Raw genomic sequence first — 20,732 nt, forward strand, 5'->3', positions numbered from 1 at the left:
ACTCGATGGACCTTGACGGTTCTGAAGATTAATGAGGGGAGATTCTACTGAACAAGCAGGCTGACTCTAGAAACACATGTGGCTGTGTTCACAGCAGATATTAACAGCACTCTGATCACAGGCCTTGAATTCTAATATGTGCACCCACTGGCCACCGTGATACCTTGATAGTACCAGGGTGGTTGGACGCCCTGTTGTCTGGAGAACTGCCTTAATTCTTTGTTCCTGTCGGGAGGAGACATCAGAGGATGGGTACATTGGGGTCATAAAGGCATGATAATGGTCAGTAACAATTCTCAGGTAGGCTGTGGCATTTAGGTGATACTCAGGGGTCCAAAGTGTACCAAGAGAATATCCTCCACACCATTACACCACCACCACCACCAAGCAGCCTGAACCTCCCATACAAGATCCATTCTTTTATGTTGTTTATGTGAAATTCTGACCCTGCCATCTGAATGTCGCAGCAGAAATTGAGGCTCACCAGACCAATCTTCTAGTGTCCAATTTTGCTGAGCCCTTGCAAATTGCAGTTTCCCATTCTTAGCTGACAGGAGCGGCACTCGTCGTGGATTTCTGCTGCTAGAGGAACCCATCGTCGTCAAAGAGCAGCCAGGACATTCTTCTCCGAGCTCTGGCATCAATAAAGCACGTGGTCTGCTGCTCAATGGACGCGTTTCTTTTTCTAAACCATTATCTGTGAAATCTAGGGAGACCAGCCCATCTAGCACCAACAATAACGCCACGTTCGAAATCATTTCAATCACGTTTCCTCTCAGCTTTGATATGTTTTGACCACTTTTACGTGACTGAACACACTGGGTTGCTGCCACGTGACTGGCTGCTTAGATACTTCCATTAATAAACAGCTAAAAAGGTGAAACTAATAAGGTGGTGGTGAATGGTAAAGGAGTCTGTCCGGCCTACCAGTGAGAAGGTCCAGGTTTGAGTCTAGTTTGCATGTTCTCCCTATGTCTGCATGGGTTCCCTTCCACCTCCAAGACATGCTCATTAGGCTAAGTGGTGATACTAAATTAACCCTAGGTGTGAGTGTGAGATAGACTGGAGACCTGTCCAGGATGTACCCCGCCTGAGATGAGTACAAGCAACCCCCACGGCCCTAGTGATAGAAGATAAACAACAGGACATGAAGCAGCCAAGCATGTGAAGTCACAATACTTGCATTTTTTTTTTTTTTATTGAAATATTATCGACCCCTGAGGCTAGATAAAAAGGCCACAGCTTGTTTGTGCCTCGTCTAGCTCCTCAGTCTGACACAGCCAGTTAGAACACAACAGACCTGCCGAAAAAAATGATGAACATTACACAACTCCAAACTTCTTTTTTTTTTTTCTCCTTCATTGTCGTTTGTAGTACAAACTTAAAAGTTTACACGGCCCTTCACATACTGACAAAGATTCAGGAAGTACACAAATCAATTACATAATTTTAATTTTTTTAAAAAACAAAAAAAAAAAAGAAACAACAAAATGCTACCTCTTGAAAGAAAAGTGCTCCATGTAGCTCACATATGATCCAGGGTCATAATTGTCTTCATTATCAGCATTTGGTCCGAGTCATCCAGGTAAAGGTGATTTTCAAACTCTATTTTGGACCTAAAACCAAGAAGTCAAACATGAGTCACCTGGCTGGTACACAGGAAATCTCATTTGATTTTTCTTTCCTTCCTTTTTTTTTTTTGCTGAGAGTTTAGAAGACTGATACCAGTCTATACAGTAAATATGAAGCCAGCATCCAGGAAGGAAATGAGGAAACATCTTTCCTGGCTTCTTATCTTGACCCTTGCACTCTCACCTGTGAGGCCATCTACATGAGCTCCAGTAAAGCAGAGGTCTTTACTTCTTTTATTAGTTCTATTCTGTTTCTTCGTCTTGGTCCACAACATCAGGGACTCAAATGCAAAAAGCCATCGACCCAATAAAAGTCCCCCTTAAAATAAAAAAACAAAACAAAAGCCTTTTTTCTTTTTTGTCCAGGTCTGGGACACACTGAGGTAACATAGACAGTAATAAATTATTCAGTTGCTTAAAAAACACTTTGCAATTATCAATTCATATCAATAATACAAAATGGTATCAAACATACATGATGCGATGTTTTCATCAAACACATTCAGTATTTTTTTTCTTCCCTCTTCTTTTTCCTCGCGATCCAGATTCTGTTGCTTCGTTGCGATTGATCAGTATTTTGGAGTCATTCTCTGGAAACTCCACGTGAAAGTCCCTTTACCAGTAGACACTGATATTCCACGCTCCACGCTGAGGTGAGTTCGTATGCCATTTGATAAATGAGAGGTTTCACACACAGCCTTCTTGGTTCTGAGTAATATTTCTGTAAAAACCTTTTGAATGATTGAATCCAAACCTATCTGCTCAGCTACAATCATCACCAAGGCAACAGGCATACACAGGCACGCGGGGTTATGACACTAATCAGATGTTCTCTTGCTTGTTATTCCTTTTTTACATTCAAACCTTTTTTTTTTCCTCCTTCTTTTTAATCCGTGCCTCACGTTTCACTTGCAGATTTGAAAAGAAAAACAACATGCCAATAGGAAAGTCAGAAATCGTATTAAAAGTGCAAAAATGTATTCCTTCAAGAGTCGGTGTTCGTCCGGACGAGAAAGCCGTCCACCGAAACTTTAGTGAGTTAACAGTACGAGCCATTTCTCAGGTTATTAAATTGTACATTCCTCCACCTCGCGACTACAAACATGGATGCGCTTGAATGTGTTGTTGCTTGGAGTGTGTGGTTTTTCCTACAACTATGACGGTGGTGTGTAGCTAACATGGCTTTCAGCCCGTGAGGACGTCTTCCCGGGGCTACAGTATTTCCCTCTGTCCTTAGTCCTGAATTCAGTGGTGCACTCAGTGTTGCCAGAGGTTTGGATTTTATTTAGTGGGTGGAAAGTTTGGACCAGGTTGGGATCCTTGTGACGGATCACTTTTTATTTATCTGAAACAAAATCAAAATGCACATGCTCACTCTGGTAGATGTTGAGTAGAGAAGCCACTATATGAGCAGCAGCTAGGCACACCAGCACCAAGTAACCTGGTGGACAAAGTGCTAAACTAAATATCGAACTAATGATTCGTGTGCTTTGAATTGTTCTGTCTTTACTGTTTTCCCAAATGTTTTGCTGGAAACCATCAGCCGTCATCTGGCGAACACTGGGTGCACTCAGAAAAGATTGAAATAAAGTGACATCACATTATTTTGGTTAGTGGCCAGTGCAAATCAGTGTCTCCAGCCCGTTTCAGCTCTGAAACATGAAGCATCCCACATCTCTGCTCCGCTTTTGTAAAAACAGCATTGAATTTGTTTCCATAGCCACCTATAATTAGATTTTCTTATATATATATATATATATATATATATACACTATATATATATATATATATATATATATATATATATATATATATATATATACATATATATATACATATATATATATATATCACAAATATACTTTTTCTATATTCTTTGTAACAAAAACACGGAAAGTAAATTTTTAAGACTCGTGTTAATTTGTTAAGAAGGGAAAAATATATATGTGTGTACAGTATATCAGGACTATTGTTCATACAGTACTGATCAAGGATTGCACTCAACACACCACTGACAATGACCGTAGAGGCAACCAAGTCAACAATAACTATTCTCAAATACTCAGACAGAAAAAGTGGCTTTTTGTGTACTGTCTGTGTCCATGTGGGGAAATAAACCTTGTAGGAGGTATAAACCCTGTCACATTTACATCGAAGCATAACCACCGACTAATCGTCTTTACAATTACAACGTCTAAACACTTATTCACCGAGCTGATATGGCCAAAGCATTCACCCGTCAACCCATATCAAACATTTTCTCGTCACGTTCCTTTCCCTTCGCTACAACACGACTTCCCATCCTCTCCGACCAGACCGTCACATGACCGGGGGTACACGCTGCACTCACAGAAATTCACTCATCGACAACACGACACGACGGTCACCACCGAAAACCACTGTCACCACTCGCGTCCATCCCCTGTGCTCCTGCGATGAACACACTTCAGGGATCAAACGGGTGCTTCTCTTCCACAATTAGGAGTGTGAGGGTAGAATAGCAATGAATAGCAGGTCGTTGGGGTCCGTACAATGTGAGGCACCGTTTCCTTCCCTCAATCAAAGCTCCAGTATCAAGGTGTTTGCGATTTCTGTAGTTTTCGCCTCGAGTTTGTACTCTTGTGCCACATTTGATATTAAATTCAAAAATTACACTTGACTGAGAAACAGTTAGGAGACTACGCAGCTGAGGGCTGAATACAGACGGGGATCGTAACGTGAGGGGAGAGGCATCGAGAGCGGCCGAGGAGAAGCCAGTCCAATGTTTCGTTTCACCCTCAGCATCTATCGAGCCACTCATCAACCAATGCCCTCCCTCCCTCCCTCCCTCCCTCCCTCCCTTTTGTGCTCCAGTAGTCATCAACTGCTGGGGAGTTCACTGACATCCAAAGCTATGTCGATGCAGGTGTGTGTATGGTATGAATAATGACGAGGACGAGGGAGGTCACAATATGGCGCAGTGGAACCTGTGAGAGCCCGTGGAGCGCTCGGCTCTCCATTTCATCTTCTTTTTCTTCTTCTGGTTTCGCTCTGGAACTTGTTGTCTGTGGGTGGGGACAGGAAAAAAGGACAGAAAAACAGATCGACTTCAGATATAAATCATCTGATATGAAGCAACGTCAAAAAAAAAAAAAAAAAAGTTAAAGCTGTTAAATGAAGGCATTTAGCAAGCAGCTGGTTAGCTTAGCACAAAGACCTGAAACACAGGGAAACAATTAGCCTGATTGTGAAAGTAAATGTCAAGCAATTAAACAAATTAAAGTATTTCTCCTCGTGATCTTACTGTACATTCTAGTCATATTATCTATTTATATTTATACTGCATTTCCCTCTGTGATTTAAATGATAAATATTTGCATTTTTTTTGGAAACAAATCTCATTGCACTGTACGACTTGTGTTCTGCTATGACAATAAAGAGCATTCTTATTTGTCTTGCTTGTAGCATCTGATTTCTGCTCCAACAATGCCTCAGGCCTCTCTTGACAAAAACTAAACCTAGGAAGTTTGATTTTAGAAAAGGTTATTAATTAGAAACTTAGAACTAATTAATACAATGTGTCGCCTCTTATAGATTCTACAATAATTTCATAGTTCGGAGAAGTCCAGAGAGGACAGAGACCGACTGGATTTGACCACAAGAGGGCAATGTTGACCAACTAATCTGCCCTTTGCAGTTTTCTTCCACAATGAAAGAACTGTTTCCTGGTGAGTCAGCCACAGATGCACAATGAGAGCTTCTTACTCTGGTGCTATTTTTACAAATGGATATGAAAACACACCAATCCTCTACTGCCGTGTTTCTGAGTCCAAGTGCTAAACACTAAACATGGCGACTTGTTGCCTATTGGTCCGACAAGACTTAAGACAGGATGTGACCACATAGAAAACATGTACATAAACCAAATTCTTCTGAAATTACACGACAGGAAATAGCTGTGGGATTTTTCTGTCCCTCGCCACTCCTCCTAAAAAACACTTTCACTGCGTTCACATAACAGCTTTACACTCTGAGTCACACCACTCGTCAAATACGCGCTGCAAGAAGTTTGAAAAAGGAAATTACCGTTGAGTTTACACATTTGGGATGCACGTAATAGTTGAATTGCAGCTTTTTATGCAATTATCTTAAAGGTTTGCCACTACTCTCCTTCACAGATTAACAGTATTTACTAAATGTGTGTCTAGTAATAATTCACGCAGAGACCTCAAGGGCATTAGAGAAGGAAAATAAATGAACCTGTTGTTACCTTATAACACGGACCAGCTCATGAAAGGCTTTGTCCACATTCATTGGAGGATCCTTGGCACTGGTTTCAATATAGGTTATCTAAAGAAAGAAAGAAGAGTTATGAAAAGGACAGTCCAATTTATTCTGGTCAGTGTGTGATTTAAGTGCGTGTTAAAACAGTTAAAGTCATCTCCCTTGAGCTAGAGGACAAGTATGTGTGTAGCAGAGGGAGGTGAATCTTCCAGGACCAAATTCATTCAACACCACATGGAGAAAGCGAACTCAACAACTCTGAGTGCTCCTGCTGGGCCTGAAGGATGAGCCTGACAAAATACACTACGTTAATTGGAAAAACTATTTGATATCTAGTGCCATTTTCAGAAAAGACAAGGACGGACTTTGATATTCGTTTAGATTTCCATGGCTTCAGATGCTGGACAGTGTTCTCTCATCTTCTATAAATGGCGGATTTTGTATGGAAATTATACATTTAGCAGATTGGGATAAACACAGTTTTCCATTTTTAGCTCTTCGGTCGTGGTTCTACCGTGTCGATGGTTACGCTGTGTTCTCTGAATATGTATCATCAAAGTGTTCTTGAGATTAAGCCATGAATAATTTAAGCAGTCTATCTGTGGAAGCCAAATTAAACTTCTAACAAGCCCTTACTCTGGACCGAATTATTTCAGATGCATAGACACAACTCTGATCAATGGCCTTTTCCTACCGCTGCATACAGCCTCTGTAGTGAACACAAGCATAGATAAATAGATAAGTCTATTTTTCCTTTTTCAAATCAGTATGCTGCACATAAACAGGTGCTGAAATAAACGTTTTGCTACTTACATTATGTTTTGCAGCCATCTCTTGACCCTGGTCTGATGTGACCTTTCTCAGATGCACCAAGTCCACTTTGTTTGCGACCAGCACCATAGGGAAGGCCTCCCTGGGAGGACAAAAACACACATGCAGAAGATCTTATGTAGTCCAAAGAGTATGATAAAAGCGTACCGGCTTTTTGGTCGGTGAGCACATTCTAGTGACAAGCGATCTGTGGCAACTACTTATTTAAGCAGACCTCAGTTGTTCAAGCACATATCTAGGTTAAAGGAGCATCCTTTGTGATGTGAGATTGTGTGTGTGAGATTTTTGCCACACTTAAATCTAGTAGAAAAATGAGCTTGAGTTTTTGAACACTGCCAAATAGGAGCAGATGGCGACTTCCATTTTTGTTTCATATCACATTCATTTTCACTGTCTGTTGTCAGTCAACTCTTTTCTTCTCTCCGGACTGTTATGGATTCACGACGTAACAAACTGCTCTGATGTCCTGCCAACCGTCTGCAGCGAAGGGAAGAAAGGAAAACAATCTTGTCCTAAATGATGCGATAACATTACAGCTTTACAGAAAACTGAATCAGGACCGCTGAGTCAGCAAGGCTCAAAGTGAGCCGACAGGGACGGGCAAACTTTAAGTCTGAATGTGTTTATTTGTGTATTGTATTTGTTCTTAAACGGGACATGGACATATGGGCCCAAACCACAGCAGATGTCAACATGAAAGCGACGACTGAATCCTGATTTTCCAAAATCTGAACAAAATAAAGTAAACAATGAGAATGTGATGCAATGCATGCTGCAACATAGTGACAAGCAGCAGTCAAACCTGCTTTTCACCATATCTAATGTTAATGTCTACTACATCTGACAGGGCTACTTCCTCTTTTGATAACTTTGCCTTGCTATATTTACCGTAGTTGTGCAGACACAGATTGTCAGTGTTATCAGACATTTTGTCTTTCAGTGAAAAGACCCAACCACCAAGCAGGCATCATGACATCATTAGTTACACAAGTACTGTGTTACAACATGACACTGCTACCTGACTATGAATAATACTCATACCTAGATACATTTCTTTTCGTCCAAGTATTTTTTCTTGGATAAAATGCTGTGTGCTGCATTGCTCCGTCGTGCTGCTTCATCGTACCTGTCTTTGACCCGAAGTATGAGTTGATGGAATCGGTCGACGTGTTCGAAGCTGGCCTTGTCTGTAACCGAGAAGACGATGAGGAAGCCGTCTCCCGTCCTCATGTACTGCTCCCTCATTGCACTGAACTCCTCCTGGCCGGCTGTGTCCAGCACTGGGCAGATGTACAAACACAGATTTATTTCATCCAATTTCTTAACAAAATAACCATCATCCACATAATATACAGCGTGTGCTTAACATAAGCTTCGAGCACATCGCACTGTGCATTTTAAAACTGATTTCTTGCATTGCTCTTTAGCGGCTGTAACTAAAGTCAAAGCGTGTTTCCAAGAGTCCACAGGAAATTAATTCGGTCGTCTGCCCAATTTCTTGTCCACATGGACATCGTTGCTCAAGTCCATCTGCAGTACGACATTTGTGAGCAGAGTGTACTTGCTGTGAGCAGACCAACTGAACATGCTCCATAAAAACAGGGCTGTATTTGAAAATTTGCCGTCATCTATACCAATATGATTTGTCATCAAATGAGTCCAAGGACACACAGATAGCATTAAACTGAAAGAAACCATTTCAAATTCTGAATGTACTAGGAACAAGAAAGTAACAAACTGAAGCCATACATGGGAGGAAGCCCCATGTGTTTTCAGCCCTCGGACCAATGTCTCTCACAACGAAACTATAATAACTTGCTGATCTTTGCATATGGCAGTGGTGTATGGATGAGACTATGAGAATATCTACACTCAAAGTTCAACAAAGAAGCCTTAAACAGCCCATTTAGCAAGTTCACTAAATAAATAAAATAAATAAAAAAAAAAAAAAAAATCATAAAAAAAAAACGAGCAATCCATTAGATTTTTTTCCAATATTTAATATTAAAAACAACAAAAATAATTCGCAAACAAATCATATCAAAATAAACTGATTGAGCAAATTTCAGCCACGTGACTGAATCATCAGGAGCAGTCGGACTCAATTTTCTTTTCAGAATTTGAGTCTCAATGGATACAAAGAAAGAAAAATCAACCCATTTGGATGAAGTTTATGACCATAGTAAACTGGTCAGAAAACCCGTCCAAACAATTTGAATGACCTGGCAGATCTTTGTTCCCAGCAGACACCAACTTCTGGTGACTAAAAGGTTGCGGATGGGGAAGTTGTTCTGGCTTCACGGCCAGTGATCACCTCCACCACTGCACTTCCCTCAAAGTAAGACACTTGTAGATCTAGGACTGTGTAGCCCAGTGACCTTAGCGTAAGTGCTGCTGTCAAGCCTTGGCTGCACTTATGAAACAACTGTCACAAAAAAAAAAAAGAAAGATTTTCTCTTGGCAGAGCTTATTAGTATAATTCATAATGAAAGCCAACCATTTTGAGAATGATATACTCCCATAAACTATAAACTACTGTATTATGTTAATGTGTTTTAAGATGGGCCAAATGTTTCCAACATAAACCGAAGTCTTTCCAGGCAAAAGGATAAAATTATGGAGGTACCCACAATTTCTCACACAAGCAAAAACCAGACATGTGTCATTTGTTCTGCTATTCCACAGTCAGACCAGGGTGCAAAACCATTACCGCAGGAAGGTAATTAGAAGTAAATAATAATAACAAATATTGCCTTATAATTATATGGTCTAGTTGATTTCCTACTCACCATCCAGTATGGCCCACTGTCCATCTATTTCAGTGTGTTTAAGATAGGAGTCCTCAATCGTGGGATCATAGTCTGGCACAAAGATCTTCTGGAAAAACTGGATGGTGAGGGCGCTCTTCCCAACGCCACCATCCCCCACCACCACCAGCTTGTATGTTGGCAGGTTGTCACTTGGCACGGCGCTGGTCGCCATGGCTACCTCGACAGTGGCGGTAAAGGTTGGGAAGCAGGCTGGTGGGTGGCTGATGAGACACACCTGGCTGCAATGGAGGACAAAGGGAGAGAAAAACAAAAAGGGCATTGGCGACAAAAAAATAAAAAAAAAAAAAAAAAAGGAAGGAGGAAGAAACAGACAAAGAGAGAGAGAGAACAAGGGAGAGAGGTGTTGAAGGTTTTTTTTTTTTTTGCAGCTGCTTTTTCATCACCATGGAGACGACACGCAGCTAGGAGCTACATCAAAGTAGAAAGATGGAGAAAATGAAATAATAATAAAAAAAGATGGTGTAACTAGGGAAAAAGAGGCCAAATGACAAAGTTCAGCGTATTTTCACAGTAATTCAGATCCAAAGCTGCACCTGCTGGAGAAAGTCAACAAGCTGAGTGACAGCTGTTCATGACTGGATAATGTGACATAACCCTGTAAAAGTGGAAGATTCAAAAGTTTTGCTTGTTTTTTTTTTTTTTTTGTTTTTTCCTACATAGCAATTAGTGTTTTTCTATTTGCTTCTATTATAGTGTCTTGGTGCAAACATTTACCAGCCTCCCATACAGGAACTCTGTCTTACTGAGCTGAGCAAATATTCCAGATTTGCATCTGGCCTTTAATGTTAATATGTGCGGTGGACCTCAGGATGCAATATATGAGAGGTGATCACAGTTACCCGCCATGTCAGGAAACTAATTTGTAACGAAGCCGGATATACGGCATTATCATAGGTGGCCAAACTCTTGATGCAATAAACTGGTCCACTGGTGAAGGCAGTGCATCTAAAGAGGAAGTGTCATCTTTGAAGGCTAGTTATATATTTATCCTTTAGCGCTTCAGTAGCTTCAGTGTAGTTTTAGTCTGAAGTTGTGTTTCGCTGCTGTGTTCCTGTTTCTTTCAGACGGATGCAGAATGAACTTTTTCTGATCCGCTCTCTTGCACTTGGTTTGCAGTCATCTTTCAGATACTTCTAGTTACGCGTGTGTCATATACGCCGTCAATACACTGGTGCCACATATTGATATTTTTATTCACAAATGGATTCTTACTCCACTACTACTATCCCTCTTTGCGGTGGTGTTTATCGAGTGGACTGAAAAGAACAATCTTGCAGTGTACATAGGAAACACACACTCTTAGGGAAAATGTTAGGGCAGCATCATTTTTTCAAGTCTGTCTGTGCTTCCAAAGCACCGGTGGGACAAGCCAGGCGAAAAAGACAATCTGCTAGAACCGCTACAAGCTAGTCTGCAATGAATACGGTTCTTAAATAAAAGGAAACAAAATGTTTAGCAATACATATATGCTTCCTCTCTTTAAACATTTCATCTGCCATAACTTCTATGTTTTGCTCGCTGGGAGTTTGCCCAGTTTAAGAAAAGAAAAAAAAATATATATATAAATATATATATAAAGCAGCTTCTACTGTGAGACAGCAAGAGGAAACGCAGCAACGTTTGTGTCAAAAATTGATCCACCAAGATATGAGAAGCATTTTTTTCCCCCTATGTTGCAGCATTTTAAATTTAAGTAGTGAAAGCAGCCACAAACTGCTCGGATTAAGTTTCTGTAGTTGGTCGAGAAGCAGAGACGAGACTAATGACATCTTCTCTTATAACCACAAAAGCCAGCGGAGAAATATGATGGCCGACTGTAGTATGCAATTATGGCTTTTTTCAAAACAAAAATAAACGTCTTGCTAAGACATAAGAGGGTTATGGGAAGATCGTCTACAGTGAAGTCAAGGCTCAGTGTAGTGAAAGAACAACCCCACCACAAGGGAGGAGCTTGAATAGTACACTGTATTACATATAATGCATAACATTTTACGGTCCACTAAAATCCACGGGCTTCAATATCTGACATGCGATCTTGTGCTGTTATGGCACAGCTCACATCGCAGCGAGCCACAAAGCTGTTATAGCAGCTAGAAAAAGAACAAGACACGGGAGGAGAGCGGGAGGAGAAGGTGACAGAACTCTTAAAACACAAGAATGATGCAGGGCCATGTGAGGACAAAGTTGATAGAAATGTTACAATGTGGCGTTGAGTCACTACAGACGCTGCTATTTCATAGTCTGCTTCCTGTTTTTTGGTCCGTGTTTTATTTCTGCTGAAACATTATATTTTGACAATACTGTTTCCAGACGTGCAATTCACGTGAGCGAAGTGCAGCAACTTCATCAGCAGATCCCTGCACAGCGCTTCATGCAACTGCGTCAAACGCTGACACGGTTCAGACTTCAAGAGTCTCAGTTCAACTTGGTTCAGCCATAATCAGTGGGGATGTGCATCACCACCTTCAGTTAGCCTACTCACGATCCATTATAAATTTGTGGATTAAGCTCAAACTCTAGTAGCAACATTTTTTGAGTGCTGTTTTATTGATATCGTCTATAGCTGTGGATCCTGAAGTGGAAACCTCTGCACCCCTGAGGAAATATTGATGCATTTCAGAATCCTAATCTATATATATCTATATCTATTTTTTTTTTTTTTTTGCTGTATGTGCACACATGGACAAAGAGAGACTGTTACACATTGCTCTCAGTTAACCCAAATACAGTATAAAAGAGGAAAAAATAACTAGGTGTGAAAAATGCTGTAAACTAAGAATGCTTTCAAAAATGGGAGTGTTAACAGTTTACTTTCATCAGTTAACAAAAAGCAGTGAATGAACAGAGGAGAAATACAAATCAAATCATTTGGTGTGACCACCCTTTGCCTTAAAGACAGCATCAATTCTTCCAGGTACACTTGTGCACAGTTTTTGAAGGACCAAACATCTTGGAGAACTAACCACAGATCATCTGTGGATGTAATCTTCCTCAAATCCTCCCGTCTCTGCATGTAATCCCAGACACACTCCATGATGTTGAGATCAGGGCTCTGTGGGGGCCATGCCATCACTTCCAGCACTTCTTGTTCTTCTTTACACTGAAGATAGTTCTTAATGACCTTGGCTGAATGTTTGGGGTCTTTGTCATGCTGCAGAGTAGATTTAGGGCCAATCGTCCTCCTCCCTGATGGTACTGCATGATGGATGAGTATTTGTATTTCTCACTATCTGCTACAGTGAAATATTTCAAATGTTGACTCGTAAGTCCAGAGCAGTTTCTGCCATTTTTTTCTGACCCCAGTTCCTATGTTTTCGTGCATAGTTTGAGTCTCTTGGCTTTGTTTCCATGTCAGAGAGATGGATTTTTGGCTGCAACTCTTCCAGGAAAACCACCTCTGGCCAGACTTCTCCAGACAGTAGATGGGTGAACCTGGGTCCCACAGGTTTCTGCCAGTTCTGAGCTGATGCCACTGCTGGACATCTTCTGATTTTGAAGGGGAATAAGCCTGATGTGTTTTTCATCTGCTAAGTTTCCTTGGCCGACCACTGCGTCTATGATCCTACAAAATCCCTGACTTGTGCTAGTGTACATACAAGGATTGATTTGAAGGCAAATGGTGGCAACGCCAAATATTCATGTAATTTAGATTTTTCTTTTGGAAACATTTTGTATTGTGTATTCATGCAGAAAATCAAACTGCATGTTACTGCAATTCAACTTTAGTACAAATATGAGTACACCAATAGTATTTCAGCAGGTTAGAAAAGTTTTTATATAAACTACAACAGAAAACAAATATGGGTGTTTAACATACAGCTGATGCATTAGCCTGAGGAACAGGTCCCGTATTACCTCAATTAATACGAATTAAAATAGCTTGTGCTATATGACAGATTTTGCAGCTCAGCATGCAACACCTACAATAAAAGATTAGTTGGAGGTTTTCCGCTATAGAAACATTTGTGTGTGACTGTTAGATGCATTGTACACTGAATAGGTTACAGCAAACACGCCTTCTTATCTACCCTACAGTCTTAATGCTGGAAAAATAAACCGTTCTACTCCACTAAAGTATCAAACCTTCAGATTTATAGTTTTCATTAAATTGCAGAATCAGTTAAAAGCAGACAAAAAAGTCTCACATTGACTTAGCACTAGCATAACGCCCCCTCCACTCATCCACCCACGCACCCATTCCTCCTTCATCCACCAGGAAACAGCTGTCAGCTGGCTAAGGTCCATCCTTTCCTGCCCAGCACAATGGAGGGAAGGAAGATGTTTCCTTCCTTTCCAAAGCCAACCAGCCAATCAGTCAGTCAGAAGGCATCAGCCAGTAAGGTTGAGAAAAGAATTTCTCAGCCAAATTCATGACGTTATACGTGGCTGGCTGTTACCAAATCACCAAGTATGTGTCTATACCACAACACCATTTCAAAAGGCCTTAACAGAGAATTTGAGGGCTGTGTAGAAAAAAAATAAAAAAATAAAAAAAATAAACACAACAGCTTGAGAAGCAACATGAAATCACAGTATTTGCGCCAAATCACGGTTTTCACCCCGTCATGCGAGGGGCAGCTTAGTTAAAGTCAAGTCAGGTCACAACCTTGAGGGCGTGTCAGAATTTTCCTCTGCGAGTCTGTTTGGTGGGTTGTTCTCTGAAACACCACTCACCACTACAACGCAAACTGTGTACTGAAAAACGATACTGAAAACAGAAGGCAACCACCTGAGACCAGACTGGTCAAGCCACTTACCTTCAATCTCAAAGAAATGATTGCTGTAATGTAAACCGAGCTGAACCGAAAGAACTCTCCTGTTGTCTGAGCCTTTGAGTCCTGATAGTTGGTCTGATTTATTTCAAAGGCTGTATCATTCGCTAAATTCATTATGACCATTTATATGTGAATTTACACATGAAATGGGTAATCGTGTTTTGAACCTCATATTTTGTCTTAACGGTGTCCCCATAAAGCCGCTCTCTTGAGAAGTGTCTAGTTGCTGCTGGGAAAAGGATAAAGGGATTTCCCTCTTCACATGGGAACAAAGCAGCAACATAACTCACACAGCAACAGTAAGGAGGGACACAGTGGTGCACACCCTCGCCTGTACTGAACACCGTGACTGATGCCTTAAAGCTTTAAAATGTTCAAATGTGAAGTGAACTGGGTCAAATTCAATAAATGAACATTTCTATGACGGCAACAAATTTGGAGATATTATCCAAATTGTTATTATAGTAGGAAATTTGCCACGTGTATTGATATCATTATTTCACTCAAGAACATGACAAATTATTTCTGTTCAAATTTTTGCAAACTTATGGGATGAGGTTTCTAGCATTTCCTTCACCAAGTCAGTGTGCGGTGTCTAGATGCGTCTCTGTGCACCTCTGTGGCCTAAATATGAAGGAAAGAACCAAAAACTTCCACCAATGGCCACTTGAGACCGACTTCAGAAACAATTCAATGCCCACTGACCTCCATGCCTTCAACCTGATTAAACAAGTCTACATAACCGATGTCCTCATTCATGACAACTATACGGTGGTAAATTGTTTAAATAGGGCACCAGATCAAATAATATCCAGGCTCAAACCCAAACCCTTCTTTAGGAATCCTATGGCTGACACCATTGAGAGTTCACCCATGGACACCATCAGCGAGTCGCCGTTTACTTTCTCGAGCACGCACTTCAAAGGGATGATTATTTTAGTAGAAATTTGCCATGCATTAAAACTAAGTTCTGAACAAATGCATAAATATCCGAAAGAGAAATTGACATGAAATTAAGTTATTAAGTGACAAAATGTCAGCAGACCATCCAAGTCTTATAACACCCACACACATCAGGCTCAGTGTCGTGTCACATGATTGTGGGTCACCAGTAGTGACTAACTTGGCTGCCTCCGGTCTCAAAGCATAGTCTATTAACGTCCATTTGGCCTTAGGCTCCATCAGTGTCTTTTCATAATACAACGCTGCTTGTCAGTCAGTGCATTTACATGCAACGGAGAAAATCTAATAACTGACGGGAACACGTCCTCCTCCTCCTCCACACTAGGTGGCGATATGTGCCTTTTCAGCAGGTCAATATGGCCTTTCTCCAGTAACGCGTTAACCTGCTCTTAAATTGTCCAATTAGAGTCGGATTAAGGCAATAATTCATTTTTATCACGCTAATGTAAACATATTGGGTGAGAATTTCTCTGGATCGGTCGGCCTTCCGCACACAATTCATACACGTTCACCAGTGTGTACTGGTGAACTGGTGAAGTGTACTGTTTGTACTGTGTGTTGGACATGTCCTTCTCTGACCTATGCATTCATTCACGCTGATCATTTGGCTCTCTTTCACTGGCTGTTTGGGAATGTGAACCCCTGCCAGGAATGGAAGAACTCGGAGTGAGTGATTAAGTCGGATTATTGTGAAAAAAAAAAAAAAAAAAAGCGCCCCCACCCATGAACGAGAAAGGAAGAAATGCAGCGAGGAAGGAAGATTGTATTTTTAAAAGCTTAAACTCCAATACATCCCACACTACTTCATCACTACAGCACATGCTGCATAACACATTGCTGACCACAGGCAGTTATGGTCAAACATGAAACATTAAACAGAAATTAGAGTGGCTATTAGTCAGTTCACACAAAATGAGCTTGACCAGGCAATACTTCTGTACAGTTGTCAGGGTTGTCTGACAAATAGGCACTGGTGTTGGAAATTAGCTTTGCCTAGTAAATGCACACATATACATTATTAATTTTATTGCTAAATTGCTTCTGCAACTGTCAGTGTGTTTGTGAAGTTTTACCCTTATACATAAACTAAATCAGTTTCAAAATTAAAATTTGGCTTTAAATAAATTTGCATCATGATGAAATCATCATGCTATGTCGGCCACTGCTTTCAACAAACGTCTGAAGAAATACCTTTCACTGTTTCTTATTACGTTTTGATGCACTTTGAATGTGGCTGACATCCAGTTATGTAATCTTGACGTAATATTTGCGACACCTCACAGCGAAATAAATAAAAACACTAATGTCATTTTAATAAACTAGTCAAACAATAACAGGCGTTTCACAATTATTCTGTAAGCGACAGTGATCTGATTTGATGCTGTTAAGCAACAAAAGTCTGAGACCAGCAGGACAGAGTGAAAGGTGTCATCTTTTGAGAAGTCAGAGATGTGCAGCTCTTCATCTCACAGCTCACTATAGCTACTCTTTATTGTTCCATTACTCTCTGTAATATTTCAAGATGATCTGCTGTCAGGAAGTGATCCCGAAAACTGAAACCAAAAAAAATTATCAATAATCATGCTTGCTGCGAGTACGGTCTAACTTCAGGTCTGACTGAAGCGACTTGTTCTGATCAGCGACTGAAGTGAAACATTAAAAATCTACGTGGTTTGAGCTGATGAAAATCTGCAAATGCGATGGAGAGCAGCTCTAAAGAATCTTTGTCGACCTCGTGTGAAACAACACATGAGGTCGGAAAGTCAGCAAATACTCTGTTGTTGAGATGATTCTACTACTGCGAGAGAATTCTTACACCTCTGACGATTGAGATTAGACTGGAGACAGACGAAGGCTTTTTTTTCCCCCAACCATGACTAGCACCATGAACTCTCCATATTTACATATTTGGCATCACTGATGATGCAACCCTAGTCACATCTACAGTCAACTTGTTTTGTCTGTCAATTGCTTTTGCGTGTGAAGCTGCAGCTATAGGAAATGTTGAGATGCATTAGCAACAATCTGTGAATCCATCGTTTATCATCTGATCCACAGCCACATATCCCAGTATAAAGCTTACATTAGCAGTAACTCAATAAAGCATTGTTCCCAGCCATTACAGACATCTGGTTAACGACGTTAAAACAGAGATACTGCAACACATTCAGGCATGGGGGTAAGGCTCAGTCGCCAGTGACAGGCATTTTCTAAAAATGAGGTTGGGTTTTCCACTACGCTTTGACTCAAATGACTGAGTCTCAACCAGCAGCCAGTTGTTCCTCAGAATGCTATGCAAATATTATTCAGTCACTGAGAAATAACAAAACAGTGACTATAAAAAGAAAAGGAACCTCAGCAACACCTAAATATCACAATTAAAAAAAAAAAGGGAAAAAAAAGGTAATGGAAACAGAAAACTTCTCACATTTCGTGGAAACGTTTTCACGCTCTCATGAGGTGGTTTTTCAGAAGGATCGATACAAAAGTCTGTAGCAAAAGTGCAATGGAAACACTTTCCATTGAATGGCATCACCGGAGATGACACGGGAGTCATGTGACCAGTTCATTTGAAGTCCATCCTCCTCAAAGTGAAGGAGGAAGAACTGGAGAGACTTATGGGACACTGTGAGATGAGACTTTATGAGGGTTACAGCTCATTCGCAGAACACCTTTCAGTGGGAACATGTGCAAAGCGCTTTATCGAAATTTCAGAAATATCACTTTTATTTTGTGAAAAACTAATGGAAACGTAGCTAACGACGCGATCGTAAAGGGCTGCATCTAAATCGTGGATTACCTCTCATACGGATGCATTTTCATGTGGGCTTTTGCTTCTGAGACGTTCAGAAGATATCTCGCCTCTAATGAGCACCTCATTTATATTTATCCGGCGACGGCGGCCTCCTTCTGGTGACGCGGCTCTCTCTTCCCACACTCGAGGCCGACCTTTAGTCACACTGTGAAGTGTCACCTAGGTGAGACGCCATTGCACGCAAGCTCCAGCCTGGAATGGTTCGTTTAATAAGTGCCAGCTGCGCGACATGTGTAACACGACACAGGCAAGGAGGAGGACGCACAGACAACACTGGTCATCAAAATATAATTGATATGGGTTGAAAGGTCAAAAATGGGCTCTAGTAACACTGCACATAGGAGTCAGCTAACAACATCCTCATCACCACCATCATCATCATCATCATCATCAGCAGCAGCAGCAGCAGCAGGGACTGGCACGTCTATGAAGTTAGGATGGGAAGATAAAGAGGGGTCTGTCTCCAGACATCCAAACCATCTGATGATTTCACTTTGCTATTAATAGTGATTGGGTTTCCTCTGCGAGTGTGTGCGCGCTGGTCCGTCTTTCTGCAGACTGACTGGTGCTTCTGAATGATCTCATCCTCCTATGATTTGATACATGAAGAATCTCTCTGTTCTCCTCCGTCCAGCGGTTCACATTGTGCACATTTTTCCTCTTCTTCAGAGCGCCCCCTGCCCTCCTGTGTGCTGTGCTGTGTGTGTGTGTACACAGCTGTTGATAATATACCATGGTGAAACACAAAATGTCTGTGAGCTTTTACGGATTCTGACAGACTAGAAAAGACTAACACGGGTGGGGGGGTTTGACAGACATGAGATACACAGCCGAGGCCCGTCCGTGAGTGTCTGTGTGGAGACCGACAGTAGCCGCCCCTCAAATAGCGGATTTGGGTTGCTTCATCTCCCTCTTCCAAGTTCGCAGCAAAAATGAATAAATAAGGAAATTCCGCAAACGTCAGTGCGCTTTATTAAACCCAGCTAACCCTCCTCGACAGCCCACGGCGCTGTCACCGGTCGAAGTAGTGCGTGGACTGGTAGCTAGCTGACAGTAAGTTGGTGATAATGGTTAATGTTGCTACGTCCACGGCGGGTTAAACCCGCTCTGCGCGTGAACACCGCATTCACGACCTCCCTCGGTCTCGACAGCAAAACCACGCTTACCCGATACGAGCTTCTCTGCCGGGGGGCACAATTCGGGGACGTCCTCACGCCGACATGTTCCTCCTCATCTCCCTCTTTCCCGACTTCAAACCACCGCCGCCCTTTCGCCACAGACGGGAGTTCGCTGCCCACGTCTGCGAAACAATACGTAGAGTCGCTGATCTTTGTAGCGCAACAGCTGACGCTATAAATAGACAGGCCCCAAAGGGGTGACCGTCGTTTTTTCTCCTTAAGACGTGAATCGACTAAATATTAGTTTTCGGTGCAATGGGATGTCGACTTCCAAGACAAATCGGAAAGTCAAGTGTTATTTTTTTTCTTATTGCGAGGTTTTCGAGTACGGATGTTGAAATGTCACGAAGGACCGACAGAGTTCCCCTTTTGTAGAGAGCGAAATGGTTTCTTCCCTTGTGTGGCGGACCTCTTTAAAGAGATAGTCCTGTCAAATTAATTAGCCGCTCCTAATTTCAGGGGAGCGAAGGACAGGAAGATGATGAGGATGGTGGCTCTGTTTGTTAAGGACATTAAACCATTCACACAAACATATAGTTCAGTTTCATACATTTAGCACACCCCTAAAAGCTTTTATCAAATAATCATGTGCCATTAATACTAGGATTCAAGTGTTTATTGTCACATGCACATGAAAGAAACGTGTTTACCCGTACTGTGAAATCTTCATTTGTTGTCCACAATGCATGCCAAACAGTGTAAAGTGTAACATGGATAAGTAGTAAGTAGGTTATTTTATACACTGACAAATTCACCAACAGGGTTCAAGACACTGGTGAAAAAGCAGCCAGGTGTTGAGCTTTTTTCACAGCAGACAAACTCACTGCTAATAGTAGGAAAAGCACACGTGTTGCTGAAGACATTAATGAGGGCAACAACAATTGCAGCACCAAGAAACTGAAGCAGCTATTATCCCATTATTATTTACGCCATCTTTTTGTACTGAGACGTGACTGAATATTTCCATGGACAAAGCCTATAAGATGATAAGACCCCTGTTTGTGCCACATTACAGTTGCCCATGCAGTAATGTAAGCCTCTTAGATTTTCTTTTTTTTTTTTTTTGATATTTTTTACTGTTTCATAAAATCCCAAAGCAAAAGCAGCTGATAAAAAGTCGTTCTTAGGAGAGAATATATCTGTTTCTTTGTATAATGCAACTATGAAATGTAGATTTCATTCAAATGTCATATGATGCAGGGATGTTAGGCATGTCTTTTTTCGAGCACAAAAGGTAGACAAAGGTAGACACTGCAGCCTATGTGAGTTTGTTTACAGCCAACGAGGATACGACCGATCAAGAGAAAAGCAGCCGGACTGCGTGTTAAAGTGAGTGCATCACAAAATGAAAAGGTGGCAAAAGGTTGTGCAGAACTGAGATCACGGATCACGGCCAACACTTCAGGGCTCAATTAAACTTCAGTGAGCCGTATAGCCACGCGCGC

The 20,732-nt window shown here is 41.3% G+C and overlaps 1 protein-coding gene across 1 annotated transcript; it reads right to left on the minus strand.

The window, feature by feature from the left end:
- Positions 1 to 1,165: 1,165 nt before the first annotated feature.
- On the minus strand, positions 1,166 to 19,585 carry mrasa (muscle RAS oncogene homolog a). Its single transcript, XM_047601000.1, has 7 exons — positions 19,276 to 19,585; positions 9,515 to 9,774; positions 7,852 to 8,005; positions 6,708 to 6,807; positions 5,881 to 5,960; positions 4,598 to 4,675; positions 1,166 to 1,616 (listed from the first exon to the last, which is right to left on the minus strand). The coding sequence occupies exons 2-7, from the start codon at positions 9,705 to 9,707 to the stop codon at positions 1,526 to 1,528; spliced, it is 696 nt and encodes a 231-aa protein (XP_047456956.1). The 5' UTR covers positions 9,708 to 9,774; positions 19,276 to 19,585; the 3' UTR covers positions 1,166 to 1,525.
- Between the last annotated feature and the right edge of the window lie 1,147 nt (positions 19,586 to 20,732).

This window comes from Mugil cephalus, chromosome 12 (genome assembly GCF_022458985.1).
Source record: "Mugil cephalus isolate CIBA_MC_2020 chromosome 12, CIBA_Mcephalus_1.1, whole genome shotgun sequence".
In the NCBI taxonomy this organism is placed as follows: Eukaryota; Metazoa; Chordata; class Actinopteri; order Mugiliformes; family Mugilidae; genus Mugil; species Mugil cephalus.

Excerpts from the sequence above, each read along its gene's own strand:
- mrasa (XM_047601000.1), bottom strand. The coding sequence starts at position 9,707 with ATGGCGACCAGCGCCGTGCCAAGTGACAACCTGCCAACATACAAGCTG. Across the intron at positions 8,006-9,514 it reads ACAGTGGGCCATACTGGATG|TGCTGGACACAGCCGGCCAG; the intron begins GTGAGTAGGAAA and ends ACATCTGCCCAG. Across the intron at positions 1,617-4,597 it reads CGCTCCACGGGCTCTCACAG|GTCCAAAATAGAGTTTGAAA; the intron begins GTTCCACTGCGC and ends TCTTGGTTTTAG.